At 40.0% G+C, this 18,237-nt stretch overlaps 1 protein-coding gene across 7 annotated transcripts in view; it reads right to left on the bottom strand.

Moving 5' to 3' along the window:
- The window catches only part of pclob (piccolo presynaptic cytomatrix protein b), a 60,125-nt gene extending 51,937 nt beyond the window's left edge, over positions 1-8,188 (bottom strand). For 6 of the 7 annotated variants that reach the window (XM_013268628.3, XM_025908910.1, XM_013268629.3 and 3 more), the window contains exons 1-3: positions 8,051-8,188; positions 5,630-6,667; positions 558-1,385 (exon numbers count right to left, since the gene is read on the bottom strand). In XM_013268628.3, coding sequence (XP_013124082.2) covers positions 558-1,385; positions 5,630-6,442 — 1,641 coding nt within the window. In that variant the 5' untranslated portion in view covers positions 6,443-6,667; positions 8,051-8,188. Of the gene's footprint in view, positions 1-557; positions 1,386-5,629; positions 6,668-7,776; positions 7,897-8,050 lie in introns of those variants that run through there. The other variant, XM_025908909.1, reaches the window with a different exon arrangement.
- Positions 8,189-18,237: the final 10,049 nt, after the last annotated feature.

Here is an 18,237-nt window from a genome sequence, read left to right as displayed (position 1 = left end):
CATTTCTTGTTTCTGTTATATAACCATATAGGAGTGGTAACGTTATTGCAAGAAATAAAATGCCACTCCCTTTTACTTGAAAAGAGATGTAGGTCTAATGGAAAAGACTGCTGCTTGCAGGAGTGTGAGCCTTCCCCCTGCTCAGCATGATTAAAGGATCTGACAAACAGCATTCTCAGTGTGACTCTTAGTCAAAGTATCAGACGTTCAACAGGATTGCACATGAAAACAAACAAAAACAAAATAGCTTTCTCGGGTAACTTCTGTGTTCATAAAACTTTGTGAAAAACCCTCAAATGTGACAAAAAATTTGTATGTCATCTAACATGTAATGGTTCTTTGATAATAGCTCTCCAGTCTATGAAACAACATAAAAAGGGAACTTAACAGCTTCAACAACCTTAATTCTTAAGCATGCCTCAGAGGTCTAAGTAAAAGACACTTCTGAGAAATCTGTAAAATATTACAGCAAATAAATACACTGACCCTCCGAAACTCCAAAATTATAAAGATATACATTTCATTTTAATTTTAGTTCAGTAAACTGCACCTCTTACCTCATTAACGTTTGGCATGGGGTTAAAACCGCATTGATTGCAGACAACGGTTTTGCATTCAGTGCATGTGTTGTAGTTGGGAGGATCCTTCAAGCCCATGTTAAGCACTATTTTACAGAGAGGACAAGTGGATTGGCTTGTAGTAGGAGCAGTGTGGGAAGTTGCTGCTGTCTTTGGAGTGACTGGCAGGGATTTTTCTGCCTTTGCCTGTCCAGCTGGATGAACCTTTGCTTGTTGAGGTTGTTCTTGTTTCTTGTCTTGTTCTGACTTTTGGATAGAAGGCGGTTTGGTCTCCTTGGAAGATTGCATTTTAGGAGAAACCGGTGGAGTTGTTTTAGCGTCATCTTGAACAGCAGAAGCTATCAAATTAGATGCAGAACTAAAAAAAGACGAACCAAAGCCAAACATCTTTCCAGTCACTGATTCTTCTGTCTTTGCAGTTTCAGTTTTAGTACCTCCAAAGCCAAATAAACCTCCTGACTGCTGCTGCGGTGCTGAGGTGGCACTGCTTTGCTTGCGTTCAGTCTGACTAGTTTGGTGTGGCCTAGGAGACCCTGATGCTCTCTGGGCCTCAGGTGTGCCTTTTTTTTGAGCCTCTGGTCCTTTAGCAGCTTCTGCCTTTTCTGGCACTTTTGTTGATTTAGACTGGATTTTCTGCGGTGAACCTTGTGATGATATTTCCTTTTTGACAGGCTCAGCAGCTGATGGTGTCTGTTTTTGAGGACCGGAAATTTTGTTAGGTGTGGGGTTTTTCATGGGAGGTCCTGGCAGTTCAGAAGATCCTTGAGCTCTCTGTATTTGGCAGGTAAGACAAAGCCACTCATGTACCTGTCCAAAAAAACAAAGACAAATAAATTTATTAAAAGACAATGTGCACATACATGCACATAAGGTGAAAGAAGAAAAAAGTACATTTCCCCAAATTATTCAAGGGACATCACAACTGAGTTCTGAAACTTTTGAAAATAAAAAATTGTACAAACTAGTGATTCAAAAATGGTACCAGATTGATTTAGCTCTACCAGTGCTATACCCGTGTTAATTCAATACTAATTAAACACAATCTAAGAACAGTTTTCGAATACATGACATAAAATTTACAATATTTGTAATAGTACAATATTTCATTTTGTAAGAACTTTGGGGTCGCCAAGTAGCTTGCCCACTACTAGCACGGTAAGGGTTCAGTGTCCTTTGGTAAGACATTGAACCCAAAGTTGTAAAACCCCTTGTGTGTGAATGTGAAAAGACATTGCAAAGTACTTTGAACAACTGCTAACACACATTAAGTGAAATATTTCAAGCCTTTGTTGCTTTAATTCTTCGATAAAAGATAGCAATTTTGATTATAGCTTATATCTCAGGAAAATCAGAAATCTCTATCTCAAATTATAAGAATATCAATCAAAAAAGGATTTACAACACAAAATATCAAACCTCTGAAAAATGTGTTCATTTATACACTCAATGCTTGATTGGATCTCCTTGAAAACAAACTATTGCATATGTTGTGTTGTGACATGCAGCGGACCAGCTTGCTAAGGTGTTCTTGAAGATCAAGTTGCTTTGACAGCAGCCTTCAGCTTGTATAAATTTTGGGGTCAGGTGTTTCTCATTTTCCTCTTGACAATACCCCACAGATATTTTATGAGGTTCAGGTCAGGTGAGGTGGCTGACCAATCAAGCACAGTGACAAGATAGTCAGCGAATTATTTGTTAGTAGTTTTGGCACTGTGTGCATGTGCTAAATCCTGCTGAAAACGGAAATATCTTTCTCCTCAGCCAAGATAAGACAATTCCGACATTGTCTCTGGGTCATGATTGTTTGGTATGATTGATAATAGAAATTAGATAGTCGTAGACCCTTTCCTGAAGCTGTTTGTGTGTAGTGGTTCTTGAAGTTGAGTGCTGTGCAAAAGTCTAGAGTGAGCCCTCATTTCTCTTTATTTTATTTCCTTCTTGTAATTTTAAAGTAGTTGAGCAAGAGTTCCTCAAGCTTTGTAAGGTCTTTCAGTGATTTTCTTTGGATATTGGCTGAATTTTCACTCATTTTCAATCCAGTCCTTGTACCTAGCAATTATGAATGGGATGCTTTTGCTTGTTTGTTAAGCCACTTAACACTGGCCTATGACTCAATCAAGCATAAAAAGGCACCTAACTCAATGAATGAACTAGTGTCATGTCTACACATAACAGACAAGCTAGCAAAGAACCAATTTTAAATTATATATTTAGGCACTTTTGTTACCAGCAGCACATCGCAAAATGATATAATTTCTTCTGAAGTTGAATCAATGAAAAAGGCCAAAAATAACACAGTTTCACAGGCATAAAATAGTTAATACAAGTTATAGATATTTTATTTATAACTAGCTATAGTTAAAAATTGCTATAGTTATAAATTGTTATAGATATAGATTCCCAAAGAGCTTCTAGCTGAAAACTCTGTATTTCTTAACATGTTATACAGAGTTTACTTAAAATTTTGCAAAAATTTGACAAGTGGAGGAAAAAGAAAAAGTGTCAGGACTAAAGAAAACCATCAATAGGATGTCTGTGAAGGTTCTCAGTCATCCGGGTCATCATTGTCCAATGTAGAGTGTTCCTTGCTACACTGTACAGCAACACTGCTGTACAGTATAGCGAGGAATGCTCAGACCTCTACTGTACAGCAACACTGCTGTACAGTGTAGTGAGGAACACTGCTGTACAGTTTAGCGGGGAATGCTCAGACCTCTACATTGGAAAGAGCAAACAGCCACTTCATAAATGCATGGCACAACATAGAAGAGCCACCTCGATGGGACAAGACTCGGCGGTCCATCTGCATTTAAAGTACAAAGGTCACTCCATCAAGGACACCAATATTCACATTTTGGACAGAGAAGACAGATGGTTGGCTGATTGTGACCTACACCCATTTTCACACCTTGGCATGTGTGATTAGGTAGAGCAGGGGTAGGGAACGTTAGTCCTTGAGAGCCGGTGTCCTGCAGGTTTTAGATCTCACCCTGGGTCACCACACCTGAATCAAATGATTAGTTCATTACCAGGCCTCTGGAGAACTTCAAGACATGTTGAGGAGCTAATTTAGCCATTTAAATCAGCTGTGTTGGATCAAGGACACATCTAAAACCTGCAGGACACCGGCTCTCGAGGCCTGGAGTTCCCTACCCCTGAGGTAGAGGATCATTAGGGGGTCCATTGTCCCTCTTGGGGGGATACTCCCATAGGGCTTAAATCTGGGACTCTCCATCATTTGACCTTAGAATTGAAGAAGCTTCTCGGATGAGAGGTGAAACGTGTTCAAGCAACTTAAAGAAGTCCAGATGCTTTTCTTTCCCATCTCCTTAGACCATCAATAGGATATGAGTAGTATCTGACAGTCACGTTCTTGAGAAATAGGAAAAAATTCAAGCAAACACCTGACACTGGTCCTTAAGTTGATCCATGTACTGTTCAGTGAATCTTGAAATGGTCTCAGTAGAAGGGTGGCTGTAAATGAGTTAATCTTAAGGAAGGAAAACAGGCGGGGGAAGCTGAGGTTTGAGAGGTAAGAGGTGAAGGTGAAGTATGCCAAACTACTCCAGAACTGGGCTGAAAATCAGTGGCAAAACCAAATTTAAACTTTTTAGTTCAAATCATCATCAGTACATACAGAGGATGTCAGAAGAGAAGTACAACAGTGAGTACTGTGAGTGTCCACAGGTATCTGTAGAACACAATGGACACACTGTCATGTTTTGGGGCTGCATTTCAGCCAGTGGTAAAAAGAAATCTACCATCAGATTTTCCACCAAGCAATACCAACTCAAAATTGGCTGATTGGCAACAGCTTCATTTTCAGCATGAAAATGATCTCAAATACACTGCCTAAAGCATGCCTGCATAGAAAAACACAGTGGAAGACTGTTAGTCATAGATTGGTCACTTCAGAATCTAGCATTTAACATTACTGAAACAGTGTGTGATCATCTTGGGATAAAATGGAATAGAAGGCAACCAACATCCAAAGAAGAGGCTGAACGTCCTTCAGAAAGACTGGAAAACTATTGCTGAAGACTACTTAAAGAAATTACAAGAAAACTTGCCTAATAGATTTCAAGCTGTGTTGGTGAATAAAGGTGGTCATACCAAAGACTGACTTCCATGCTTGTCAGAATTATACAAACACTATTTTTGCATTCTACATTGCATTTCCATGTAGTTTTGCACCTGCTTCAATAAACAGCTGAACATATCTCGTATTTTCATAGCAAAATATAAAGAAATGAGGGGTGGCTCAAGATTTGTTCACAGTATTGTACTAACATGTTACTCCATTCTATGCAAAGCTTTTCGGAGTTCTTGAATCGATTTGTCTTAACAGTCCTCTCAAGGCTGCACTCATCCATGTTGCTTGTGCACCTTTTCCTACCTCACTTTTTCCTTACAGTCAAATTTCCATTAATATTCTATGATACAGCACTCTGCAAACAGGCAGCCGTTTCAGCAATGATCTTCTGTGGTTTACCCTCCTTGTAGAGGGTGTCGAAGATCATCACCTGAACAGCAGTCAAGTCAGCAGTCTTCCCCATGACTGAGGTTGCGTGCACTGAATTAGACTGAGGCATACACGGCATTTATACTGTTTGAGTAGTAGTTTTAATCTCAAACTTAAATATTCGAATAATGTGAGACACTGATTTTTGTATTTTTATGAGCGGTGATCATCAAAATGAAAACAAAAAAGGCTTGAAATATTTAAATGCACGTTAAACATTACCTTTTTAAATTAAATGACCAAAAAGATGCATTTTTCATGATATTCTGAACTTTTAAGATGCACTGATAGATGCAGATGAATAACCATTCAACTCCTGGCCATTTGCCTTCAGTGTCTCAGGATATCAATTAAAACTACAATGTATTAATATGCATTAATTCTGTAAGTGTAGTGTACCGCAAAAGTATCCAACCAAAGAAAACTGCTTGAAATTTGTAGTATCAAATAAAAGAACATTTGCATTGAAGTACAGTTACGAGAATGCATAAAATAGATCACATAAAGACAAAATTAAACCACTACTTACATCAGAGTCTGGAGGGCTGAAGCCACACAAGCTGCACACATCCATTTTACACTGTGTACAGGTTTTATGGTTAGCTGGTTCTTTTGTAAGTTGTGTTGTTTTACACACTGGGCAAAGCTTTGCTACTGCTGTTGACTGAGATCTTGCTTTGGCTGTTCCAGGTGATGAAGACCCTGCTTGTGTCATGCCAGTTGGACCAGGTCCCTTACTCCCTTGCTTATCAGAGGACTGCTGTTGGGATGTGGCCCTGATGCCTTTCTGCTCTGGTCCTGCCTTAGACGAGTCATGCTGTTGCTGCCCAATTTTTGGTGATGCCTGCTGTTGTTTTCCAACCTCAGGCCCAACCTTTGTTGACCCTTGTGCACCAGTCTTAGCAGGGTTTTGTTGGTGCATCCTTGTCTGTTGTTGAGCTCCAGGTTTAGGAGAAATTTGCTGTATAGGTTGGTTTTTGGGGGGTTCTCCTTTAGGCCGGACTTCAGGTTGAGCCCCTGTCTTTGAAGTTGTTTGTTGCCCAGCAGGTTTGTTTGAGGGGCCAGTTTGTCCATTTCCATGTAGCTGTGGTGAACCTTGCTTGGGAGGTTGTTGGGTCTTTTGCATAGGGGGAGACTGGCCTGGTTTATGGGGATGTGGTTGCTGTTGATGGTCTTTTCCAGGGCCTGCTGTTGGCTTCTGTTCTCCAGATTGCTTTTGCCCCTGCTGGGGAGGTGATTTTTTATCCCCCTCACCATCATCTCCAAACAAACCAAACTTATTTACAGCAGAGGACACGGCATTGAGGGGGTTTGCCCCACTAAGGAATTTGGAGGAGAACATTGTTGGGTCTTCCTCGTCCTCCCCCTCTTCCTCCTTGCAGGAGCTGGACTCTACAGGACTGTCAGAGTCAGAGTAGGAACTGTCTCCACTTTGACCCGGCTCTCCCACAGATGCCTGGGGGGGGCTGGACCTGTGGAGAGGGCATCTACAGCCCCACTCCTGCTGCTGCTGCTACTGCTGCTGCTCCCTGGGCTCTCCTCTGGCTCAGCATCTACGTCAGACTTCCTATATACATGACAGACAAAGAGAGGATGTGTGAGGTGACAGAAACACGGGAGGGATAATGAAAGAGAGTAAGAAAAATTGTGGAGCACAAGAATGTAGAAGAAGGGATAATATAGTTTCACCCATCCACTCAACATTAAGATAAAGTTGCCTTAATCTAATAACTCAACTTTGAAGACCATCAATGCATTACATAATATATAGTTAACACGATTTAGACAAGTGTATCCTTATCTGAACCTATTAACTGCATGGTTTTCAAAAGAGGAATTTACATACAAATATTTTGTAAGAATCTGTGTATTAGACACACCGGTGCTTGATAAATGATATTTATTTCCATTCTGGTTAGAATGATTGTTATTTTTCATTAAAGCCATTAAAGATTCATTCTCTTTGATTTACTCCACACCGACTGTTGCTTTCAGTACCATGGACGGGGTCAGAACCGCTCTGCTGCTTGCAGCCTATACAAATCAGAGAGATCCCTTTCAGCCAGTTAAAGCCTACGTTACAGCCTAATGTGCAATACAGGAGGGGGATGTCGCTCTCAATTGACCGGGCTACTACAAATCCTATTCAAATGACTATTGAAGGTGGACTCGCGGGTCCAGATCACCATTTTTTTCACGGTGACAGAATTCGATTTTCATTATCCGAATGGCACCGATTGTCACGGAGTGAAAAATGCCACGCAAGACGTGTTTTACAGCAGCCAGACGAGTAAACACAGGAAATCTAGCGCTTTCACTGGAGAAACTGCAGGCACATCCGGGTAGCGGCCCAGCAAATAATGCATGGGAAGTGAATACTGATACTTTCTTGGACAAAAGCAACATCAAGGGCAATACAAGTCTGTGATGACCAATTATCTCTCTAAATAGGCAATTACAGCTGCGTTCCGCGTTTACTACGCAATGCTCACTTGCAGCTCAGGTTCACTCATACGCGGTGGATCTGACGTATCCACGGCGCTTAACCGAAATGAAAAGGCATCATGCATAACCACCAACCTCTCTAAACCGGACAACATCCTAGTCCGCAGAGGGTACGAGGTGATAACAGCCCAAGCCCATGGGTGAGCGAAAAAATGGAAAACACATTCTCACCTTTTTCTTGTGTCCTTGACCAGGCGTCTTAACGAATATTTTTATACTTCATGTGTAGTCTACTGTTCTAGATTATTGTAAACCAGCGTAAAACTGTGACGAAACCCAGTAACAGCCCTGTCATCCCTGTGATTTCCCGAAATACCATCTGTTATCCACTCCGCGCCCCCCGCTCACCTCCTCCCATCCTGCAACCAAGCATCCTTCACCCTCCACGGTCACAATGTCAAACACTGAAGCGCAGAATTCAAGAGAAACCGAAGAGAAACAGTACCTTCATCAACAGCTGATCTGTCTCCCCATCCTGCCCAGCTTTCCTGAGATATCCCCTGTCCGTGTCTGTCTGATCGCCGGGGGATAGAGAGCACAGGGCAGCAGATAGAGAGCGATCAGCATCCACTCCGCCTCCCACTTTAGCGCGCATGCGCCACATCTGACAGGTGATCACAATATATATCACGCACGGAAATTGAAATTAAAGGGGACAAGCGATTTATTTCCCCTGGAGTCACGTGTGATCAGACCTGAAAATTTACCCTCATGCTCAACGTCTTCTCAGTGGCCGCTGACAGATTTGATATGTCATTGCTGTGATCGTGAGTAGCAGTATAGCTGGATAATATTTTATCCAGCTATGCACCGAGGCAAAAGAGCAGCACTGGATAATTTCACATCGCTTTAAATGTTATACCCCATTAATTGCATTTTCTAGACAAATGACGCTCCCCTGTCATGTTCACTTATTTCTCTTGTTTCTGAAAGCACAGTGGATTTAAATCAACACTGAGCACAAGGAAGGCAAATAATGCTATATCTGCTTTATGTGTATGCATAGGTCCTCTTTTGGATTTGCAGTGTGAGCATGCCAGAGCACCATTAAGAAAGTGAGCAAGCTATGGCCCTCTGTTGTCTGAAAGACAGAATGATAGAACTTTCCCCGGCTTATATATTGTAAAGTTCAGCTTTAGGCTCTGTCTTAGAAGAAATTAGTTCATCTGACCTGCCTCTAAGCTTCCTTCTTAAAGTGCTCTCTGTCAATTTAGTTAAGGTAAATGTTCCAACCAGCCTTGGTTCCGGATCTCTTCCACAGTAATAATGGGCTAGGTATAATCCACACAGCCTCCATTATAGAGTATCAGTTCATTTAGTTTCATTAACAAATAAACATGCTTAGTAAAGCAAAATGCACGAGCAACTCTGTGCACAAGTAGCTCTTGCTGTTTTATTTAGCTCATACAAAGGAAATTCACACCAACTGCCACTGTATATTAGTTCTTCCATGGTTCAGACCTGGACACCCGTCAAGATTTTGACTGCATAATCTCCTTTTTTTTCCTTGCACTGACTTTCTTATCTCTGTCACAATTGAAAGAGCAGATGTGAGGAGAAGAGAAAATTTGGACAATCATATCTGGTCCTGCTTTGGAAAACTTTTCCAGTTCAAGGAGGTTGTATATCATGATCACAGCTTTTGGCAGCTCTGCAGAATTTATAATTGTATACGAAACAGATAACCCTGTAAATGCAAAAATGCGTATACTATTGAAATATTCAAATATGTAGTTTTCTTCCTGGCGAACTGATATATGGAATATATCACAAAGTTTAGCAAAACTTTTGCTCTATTATTTATCACTTCTGCAGCATCCTGCTACCATAAAAGAGGAAATTCACCAACAGTGATTACTCACCACCACAGTTCATCATTTTTGAGCACTAATATAGCTCCACCATGGCATGCATGTTTACTCAGTCGTACAGTCAATAATGTCCTACTCAGTGTCTGGTAAGCCTGAGGAAGCTCTGTGGGAAGGATAGAGAGCAAGTGTTGTGTGGGCGTGTGGAAGAGTTACGTCATGTGTGATGTGTGAGCAGCAGAATCGCTATGATCTCTCTTTGGAACGCGCCAAATCTGGCTTCACTGCAGACAAGCACACATACACACACAGATACGCACACAGGAAACATGTAGCACCATCTCCATCTGGGGATATAGGCTGTAACTTTTCCGTGTCCTCCTACCTGGGCTGAAAATCCATTAAGTAATCTCAAAACTGCTTATGTCTACCTCATCCTCGCAATCTGGCGCTTCCTTCTGTTTCCTCTTTCTGTTTATGTAAAGTTTTAGAACAGAAAAAGAGTAGAACTAAAATTATGTTAATGCACACTAATACCTTTATGTGCCATTAGGTAATGTCTTAGGTCATTGTTGTATCCTGAGCTTTAGGGCTGATCACGAGATAAATAATATGATTAGCCTTAATATTTAAAGCACATTACAGTAAACAGGCTGTCTATAATTTAGTGTTTATCATTAAACAGTTTACACTCTTCCTCACAACAGATTTGTTTGTCAGGCAATATTATGTAAGACAGCAGGAAATCACCAGATGTGGGACGAACATGTTCTTTTCTTTTGATCCCTCCCTACTTGTCAGTTTAAATACAATAACCAAAATCTCCACTGTCACCATCCTTTTTTCTCCCACACACTCTTTGATAAGGGCAGACCAGACTTTGCTCTCACACAACTAAGACATCGCAGATTTTTAACTGCATCACTCACATGTTTACCAGCTGACCTCAAAGTGAATTAGAGTCTCTCATGTGTATCGAGGACTGAAACAAAAACCAAATTGCTGATGGGGAAGCTTTGAAAGCTCACTTCTTTTCTGTGGCTTCACATGTATAGAAAGTACAACCCCATTACTAACAAGTTGGGACATAAAATTGAAGTAAAAAACACAATACAATGATGTGCAAATCTTATAAACCCATGTTTTATTCGCAGCAGAATGTAGAAAGCATAGCTAATGTTTAAGCTGAGAAAATGTAACATTTTAAGAAAAAATAAGGTGACTTTAATGATATGGTGATGGCAGCACATCTTAAAAAAGTTGAAAATGGGCATGTTTACCACTGTAACATCCTCTCTTAACAACAATCCTGGGAAACATCTGGGAACTGAGGAGACCAATTCCAGGACTGTCCCATTCTTGTCTGATATATAATCCTAGTCCTCAACAGTCCTGTGTTTTTTTTTTTAATCAAATATTTTTAATAGGTGAAAGCTCTAGACTGTAGGCAGATCAGTTCATCACCCAGACTCTTCTAGCACAAACCACACTGTTAGAGTAGTTGGCACTAAGCAGTTTACTATTGTCTTGTTGAAATACACAAGGCTTTCACACAAGATTAGATAGAAGATACACAAGATTTTGCCTGCATGGGAGCATATGTTGATTTAAAACCTGTATATACCTTTCAGCTTTGCTACTGCCTTTCCAGCTGTGCAAGCTGCTGATTTAATAGGCATTAAGTCACTCCCACACCATCAGAGATGCAGGCTTTTGAATGAGCACTGATAACAAGTCAGGTGGTCCCTCTCCTCTTTAGTCCAAAGGATGCAACATCCATGTTTTCCAAAATGAAAATTAGTCTGACCACAGAAACATTTTCCACTGTTTTCAATTTTAAATGAACTTTTGACCAGAAAGCACAGCTCTGTTTCTGAATCTTGTTCACATATTGGTTCTTCTTTGCACGACAGAGCTTTAACCTTTGTTTGTGGATGCCATGGTGAACTGTGTTCACAGACACAGAAATGTTCTTAAGCCCAAGCCCGTTTCCATGACAGAATCATGCCTGGTTTTAATGTAGTGCTGCCATAGATCACAGGCATTCAATACCGATTTCTCCAATTTGTCATTTGATGATATGATGTACTGTAGATGACGAGAAGACAATTTTATGTCGAGGAACATTATCCTGAAATTGTTCCACAATTTGTAGATGTAGCTTTTTGTCTATTTCTACAAACCTTTCCTCTTATGTGGTTTTTATATCCAGCCATGTTACTGACCTGTAGCCAATTAACCTATTTGGTTTTTTGTTTTTTTTGTTTTTTTGCTAAATGTTCCTCCAGGTGTTTTGGGGGGGGTTTTTTTGTACCACTTACTTTTCCAGATTTTAGTTTTCCCGTGTTTTTACCATCACATTCAAAATGAGGTGATATTTTTTTGTGAAATATGAATATTTCTTAGTTTAAACATTTGATATGTTTTCTATTTTGTATTGTGAATAAAATGTGTTTTATATGGTAGTTTGAACTTCAGACCTGCTTGAACAGGGACAGAAGAGCTTCTTGCTACTTTGCTTATTTGTTACTAGTCCAGTAATAAAAACTATAAATGTGTCTTTTAGATGAATTTTAAATAACAAAATAAACAGGATGGTGTGACTAAGAAGAGTTGACCAAACACATCTGTAGTTCTCTCTCATGTAGTACCGCTCTTATATACACTTGTATTCTTCTCTCCACAGTTGATCCCAACACCCACACACCCATCCCTATTTCTCTCTCACTGTTTCTCTATCAGGCTGTGTACACAAACAAACTCAAACAGATTTGAGAGGAAGTACTTATCTGTCTCTCATTTTAATTAAGCAGACACTGTGGAGCATTATGCTGCCTAGCAGTTTCTAACTCCCTTAGCTGCAATTCTCACATATGAGACTGCTACTTCCGCAGCAAGAACAACAGCCAAACATTCACTTTTTTCGATAATCCTGGAATAAGTTTACAAAAACACACACCTCTGACGTTGACCCTTGAGGAATTCAAAGCAGTTTTTTCCCGGCATGGTTTTCTCGGGAGCAGAGCCGGAGCAAGGTGGAGTGGTAACCTGCATCGAGGTGTATTGCTGTCCTCTGTAGGTCTCTAGGTCTCTGTGCCTGAGTATCTGGCAGGGTCACAATGTAATCTATACAGTAACCTGATCACACACACTTTGCCAGCATCATTAAATTTACATATCTGCCCCTGGGAGGGGAAAATATGGACTTGCAATAATACTCTCTGAATGGAACCAAAACACACGTGGAAAGAGCAAAAATGACTAATATAATATTAACAGCAGATGAAGATGTTCTGTATTTCAGGAATCTAGTTCTATGTGTAATGTGATCTAATGCAGGCTGTTTATAGCCAGAATATAAATATAAAGCCAGAATATAAATCCTTATATCATTGAAGGGACTGGCTCAACAGTGGACAGGAAAAATACACAAAAATTGCACACTGTTTGTCATGAGTTGTTTTTCCTGTTGAATGCATTGTTTACAGTTGGACTCAAGTACAAACTGTGTCACACATAAAATATGTTCCAAACAATGCAACTGACTGACCGTTAACTTGATTGTGTTCGAATGTGCATGAGACACAGGTAGAGTTACCAAGCACTGGCAGTCTGATGTGTGTCACTTGGGAGAATGGTTTGTGCTTTGTGCCTTCCTCACTCAGCATCGTGCTAGAACACTGAGCAAGCCTCTAAAGCCACCCAGTCCTTTTTCCTGATGAGTGACCACTGCTATCTCCCGTACTAAAAATACTCTTAAAGAGACAGCACCGACAAGACATCTGTATGGGCTTATTACTGCCCCTACTACTCTTATCTTGCTTTTCACACCAGCCCCTCCCTCTCCCTCTGTCACAGGAGAAATTTGAGGATAACACAGTTCACGCCCCCAAATCCTCCAAATCAGGGAGCACAAAATCACTGCTGATCAGAGTCAGACTGGCAAAGGCGAAAAGGATGGATGAGAATAAAAATGAGTCTTTATTTTCGAGTCTGACAGGAAATAAGCACTACCTTAATGAATATCTTACAGGCGAGAGGAAAAAAGTCAATGACAGGTGTAGCAGATGTAGGGCCAGGTAGCATGAATTGTGCGTCTAGAAAACCCAGTTTGGCTGAATAGACTCACATCAGCTTTAATGCTAATGGAATTGCTAATGGAATTGGCAAAAGCCTTAAATAAGGCATTTTGCTGTCTTTCTCGCATCAGGCATATCTTACTGACATTAATAAGCTTCAATAATAAAAGGCATGGAGAGTGTGGATATATGCTTTGTGTTTCCAGATCTTACAATATCATACTTGGCAAATCTCTGAAACACACATTTCAACCATGTGACAGCAATACACCTTTGTGCACCTCTGTTTAGGTAGCATGTAATCACACAAGCCCTGAAGCGGCCAATCTATAATGGTGTTGGAACCTGAATGGCATCAGAATGTTAGTACAGGTTCTGTGATAAGGTCCAGACAGCCAGCTGTATATAATTGAAGAGGTGTAAAAGAAGATGGGGTTTTAGACTACAAGGAGAGTCCTGCACTACCAGTGTACAGTGTCAGAGGTAGCCTTTGTTCAGCTTGCATGCAGGCATTTTAACTAAAATGTATATTTTGCTTGCAAAGAAATCCAAATTGAATTCAATAGCATTGCTACCAAATGTTTGTAAAAAGAGGGTTTTTTTATTAGTAGTATTAGTATTTTCAAATTGCACTTTCTCCTCAACCATTTTCAGTGTATAAGGTACTTACATACTGCATGCTGCAAAATGTGTGTTAAAATAAATATATTCTGATCCTGATTGATATAAACCAATGGAGATGTGCACTTCTTGCACTAATTGCTCATTTTCTCTGTGTGTTTGGCTCGCTTAGTATTCAACTCTTGCAGCTTGAAAGCCTCTAGTGAAAAAGAGACGATGACCTTGCATGTGTGCGTAGTGCGTGTCCTGATGATTTCTAAGATGGACACCGTGAAGAGTGAGAGGCATCACTTTCTGGTGTATTTTTCATCAGGGAGTTTTGCAGTATACTCTTATATCACCTTCACTGGCACTCGCTTAGCTGCTGAACAGCAGAGAAACTGTACCACCTGGTGTATGTGTGTGCATCTGGGTATATCTGCATGCGTGTGTCTGTGAGTGCTCGTCTGTGTGACTGAGTATGCACACTGTACTCAACCTGCCCAGGGAGAGGATCTATTCTCTCATCAAATATTCACCAGCAACCACAGGCTCCCAGCTGCCTGCTGCTATAATGCACACACATTGCTATGTTATTCAGTGCTTGACGAACATTCAGCTATCAACTGAAAAAAAGTGCCTCGTAAAGTGTTTGAACAGTCCATTTTGGGAATCAGTTTTCAGTGTCTGCAGCTCCCCTGGAAGTGTACACATAAATCGTATGTTTAAAATTTATTCACAGCCATAGATCAACTCAACAATGTGTGGCATTTTCATGAAAAACAGATCATTAAACGATGCTTTGAAAGCAATTCATGCATTTTAATGCTAGCATTCAGGATGTTTAATTTATACTAAAAAATATAACTGGGTAACTCTAAGCTGAAAGATGAATAAATCTACCCAGTAATACTGGATTCTACTATTCTATACTTTAATAAACTAATGCATATTAATAAAGAAATATAGTAACGCTATTGGTTTTATATATTTCAGCTAGCCAATGTTAGTTTCAAAGCTCAGACTCCTCCTTATGAACTGTTGAGGCACATTTGCAAAGTTAAACTGCATTTAAAAGTGTGGTTCATGAAAGAACTGCAGTGTGGCAAAAGTAAAGCTGTAATCACTTCCAAAGTATTAGTGTACAACACGACGCTTTGAAGAATATCTCTGAAAGTGTCATGAAGTGCTGAACAATCTGCTTAAGACTACTAATTTGATCACTCATACAAATCCGTGTATTTTCTTTGGATGAAACTAACAGATGCTGGTACCTTACAGCCTTAAGCACTTTCTGTTTTTCACTCAGGGGCCCTTGGGTCATTCAGCATTGGGTAAAATATCTTCTTCCTCATTGGTTTCCTCATCTTTTCTCGCCTCTCTGCAGCAGAGGATGCTTTATATTTATCTTTACTAAAACACCACACTTAGTTTAGTTACGTTTGGTCTCCTGAACCGTAACTATTTTTTTCATTTTATGTTTGTTCTCCTGAGTATATTTCACAAAGAGGCCAGAAGAAAATCACATAATGCAAATAATAATGTCCAAGCGTCATCATAATTTTCTCTTGCTCCCTCCCTCCCTCCCTCTCTCTCTCTCTTGCTGTGCATATTGATTAGATGAAAGGTTGAGAGGCTTCAACAGACAAGCAGGCTGAATGCCTACTGTATATGCTTACTTAACAGGATGCAATGCCTTGAGTACATGCATTTCTGTAGCTGGGATCAACAATAAATATAGATGAATTCTTGCAGCTCCATAGTATGTCTGAGACTGTTTCACCTCTCTGTAACCAAATAATAATCTCCACATTTATATATAAATCAAGACTTTTCATTTTATTACTCCTGCATATAAAAGCCAATACGGCCTATATGCACTATTTGTCTGTGCGTGTTGTTTGGTGTTTAACAGCCTTGGCCAGCTGTTGGAGCTGACACGGTACAAAGGTCAGAGTTATGTAATGAGCAAGACGCTGGGATAAAGAGATGGATTAGAGGAGAGAGCAGCCCCCACAGGGACATAAATGTAGTGATTACACCCAGATTCATGACACAGTATTCATGCATTACCTCGCTAAACAGTGCACTTTACTGAATAGAGATGTTAAATAAAGCTGCACAGATGCATTTTTTTTTTTATTGAAATTGTTTTCGGTGATTTTTTTGTTTATTGTGTTGTTTTCCAATTTCCTGACTGTGTTGTTGTTTTAAACTTTTCTTCTTCTCTCTTCAAGAAAAAAAATCATTTCATATTAGTATCCAGGCATCCTGTTGGTAAAATATACAAATAAGTGCCAAAAAATAATAAGTTGTGCTGAGCAGCATTACAAATTTTAACCTGTCTGTCATGCACCATATTTTAGGGCAACCAAGTTTTCCCCTTGCATCTGGTACCTCTCTTGGAAGATTTAAAGTTCAGGTTTCCAGATGAGGCAGTAATATAATTCAAAGTTTGTTATCCCTGGAGAGGCAAACCCCAAAGGTGAAGAGAGCACAGAGCTCCCCATCACACACCTCAGTGGGTACACGTTACTCTGTGCTCTCTTTTCTTTCCTTTTCCTTTTCATTGCTTTATTCACTTCACAATTTCCCTATCTCTCTCTGACTCATTCTGCTTTCTCTGCTTTCCCTTGCCTATCAGTCGGAAAAGCCAGATGATCTACACTTCCCATCTTTCTCACTCACTCAGCTGTCCTTTCTAAGCCTCTTGTGTCTTCTGAAGTATGGGCGCTGTGGGAAACATCGCAGCTCCCATACTGATGGCTGGTAGATCCCTACCACCCATCAATGTGATGGCTGGTAGGCATCTTTATTATTCACAAAGTCATTCCTGGGATCAGAGAAAAGCACACTGACACATGAATCAGAGTGGATCCTATTGAATGCGTAATTTGAGTTTTCATGTCTTGTATAGGTGACACATGTGCTATTGAAAGCAATATACAAAAACAAAGCCCAGTCAGGGGTCAGTACAAGCTCTCTCACTTTGGTTATCTAATGTAGTGGCTGCTGGGGAAAAATACTTCTATGACAGCTATGTCATTGAGATAACACTGGGCAGCATAGCACATGTTGTCCTGTTGCTGTGTGTACAGTGTTTTCGTGTACATGTCATTTTTTGTATTATCATCCATCATACAACCTCATTTTCCGAAAAGTTGTCACAATATGAAAAATTCAAATAAAACAGAATGATTTTAAAATCTCATAAACCCATATTTCATTCACAACAGAAAACAGAAAACAGCACATTTTTAAACTATTATTATAAGAAGAAAGATAATGTAATTTAGAGTTTTATGGGAACAACCTGTCACAAAAAGCTGGGACAAAGTCTTGTTTACCACATCCCTGTTTTCTTTAAAAAACGGTCTGTAAACATCTGTAAACGGAGCAAATATCTGGACTTTTGGACTAGAAATGTCCCACTCTCGTCTGATATACAATTCTAACTGTCAACAGTCAAACATTTAGCGTATTTTTCCTTTTGTGAAACAAATGTTTTCAGTTGGACTGCAGACAGGCCGGTTCAGCCCCTGGACTCTAACACAAAACTGTGTTGTTATAATATACATGCATATACCTTTCAGCACTGATGGTGCCTTTCCAGATGTACAAGCTTTCACGTCCATAGCTAATAATTCATTCCCATACCTTGACAGATGCTATAAAATACAAAATAAAACCAAAATATACTAAAATATAATATACTAGAGAGAAAACTATGAGCGCTATCTGTTCATATTTGCTGGGCACAGCACAATCAGTTGTTGCAAAAATGCACAGGCATTTGTACAGTATACTGCACACGACATTAAAGAGTGTTAGTACTTGTAGCGGATCATTTACCATTTGTTCATTTTCCACTGCCTGATAACCTCCCCCTTTTTTCTGTGGCATTTTCACTTGTAATCAAATACAGTGGATCCTGATGGAAGCAGTGCTGTGTGGCAACAACAAAGACAACAGGGGGAAAAAACGGGGAGATTGCAAACAGAGGAAAACACTGAGCATTATCCTCAACAAAGCCAAGGAAGAGTATTGTTTTTATTACAGATCCCTTTGACTGTTGGGGTCTTTGTTGGTTTACAGATTTTTGAGCACAATTAATTTGCTTCTCATTCCTAAAATGCATCATTAAT

The sequence above is a fragment of the Oreochromis niloticus genome, linkage group LG7 (assembly GCF_001858045.2).
Source record: "Oreochromis niloticus isolate F11D_XX linkage group LG7, O_niloticus_UMD_NMBU, whole genome shotgun sequence".
NCBI classification, from domain to species: Eukaryota; Metazoa; Chordata; class Actinopteri; order Cichliformes; family Cichlidae; genus Oreochromis; species Oreochromis niloticus.
Note: the sequence above shows the minus strand (reverse complement) of the source record. Positions and strands in the feature narration are given on the sequence as shown.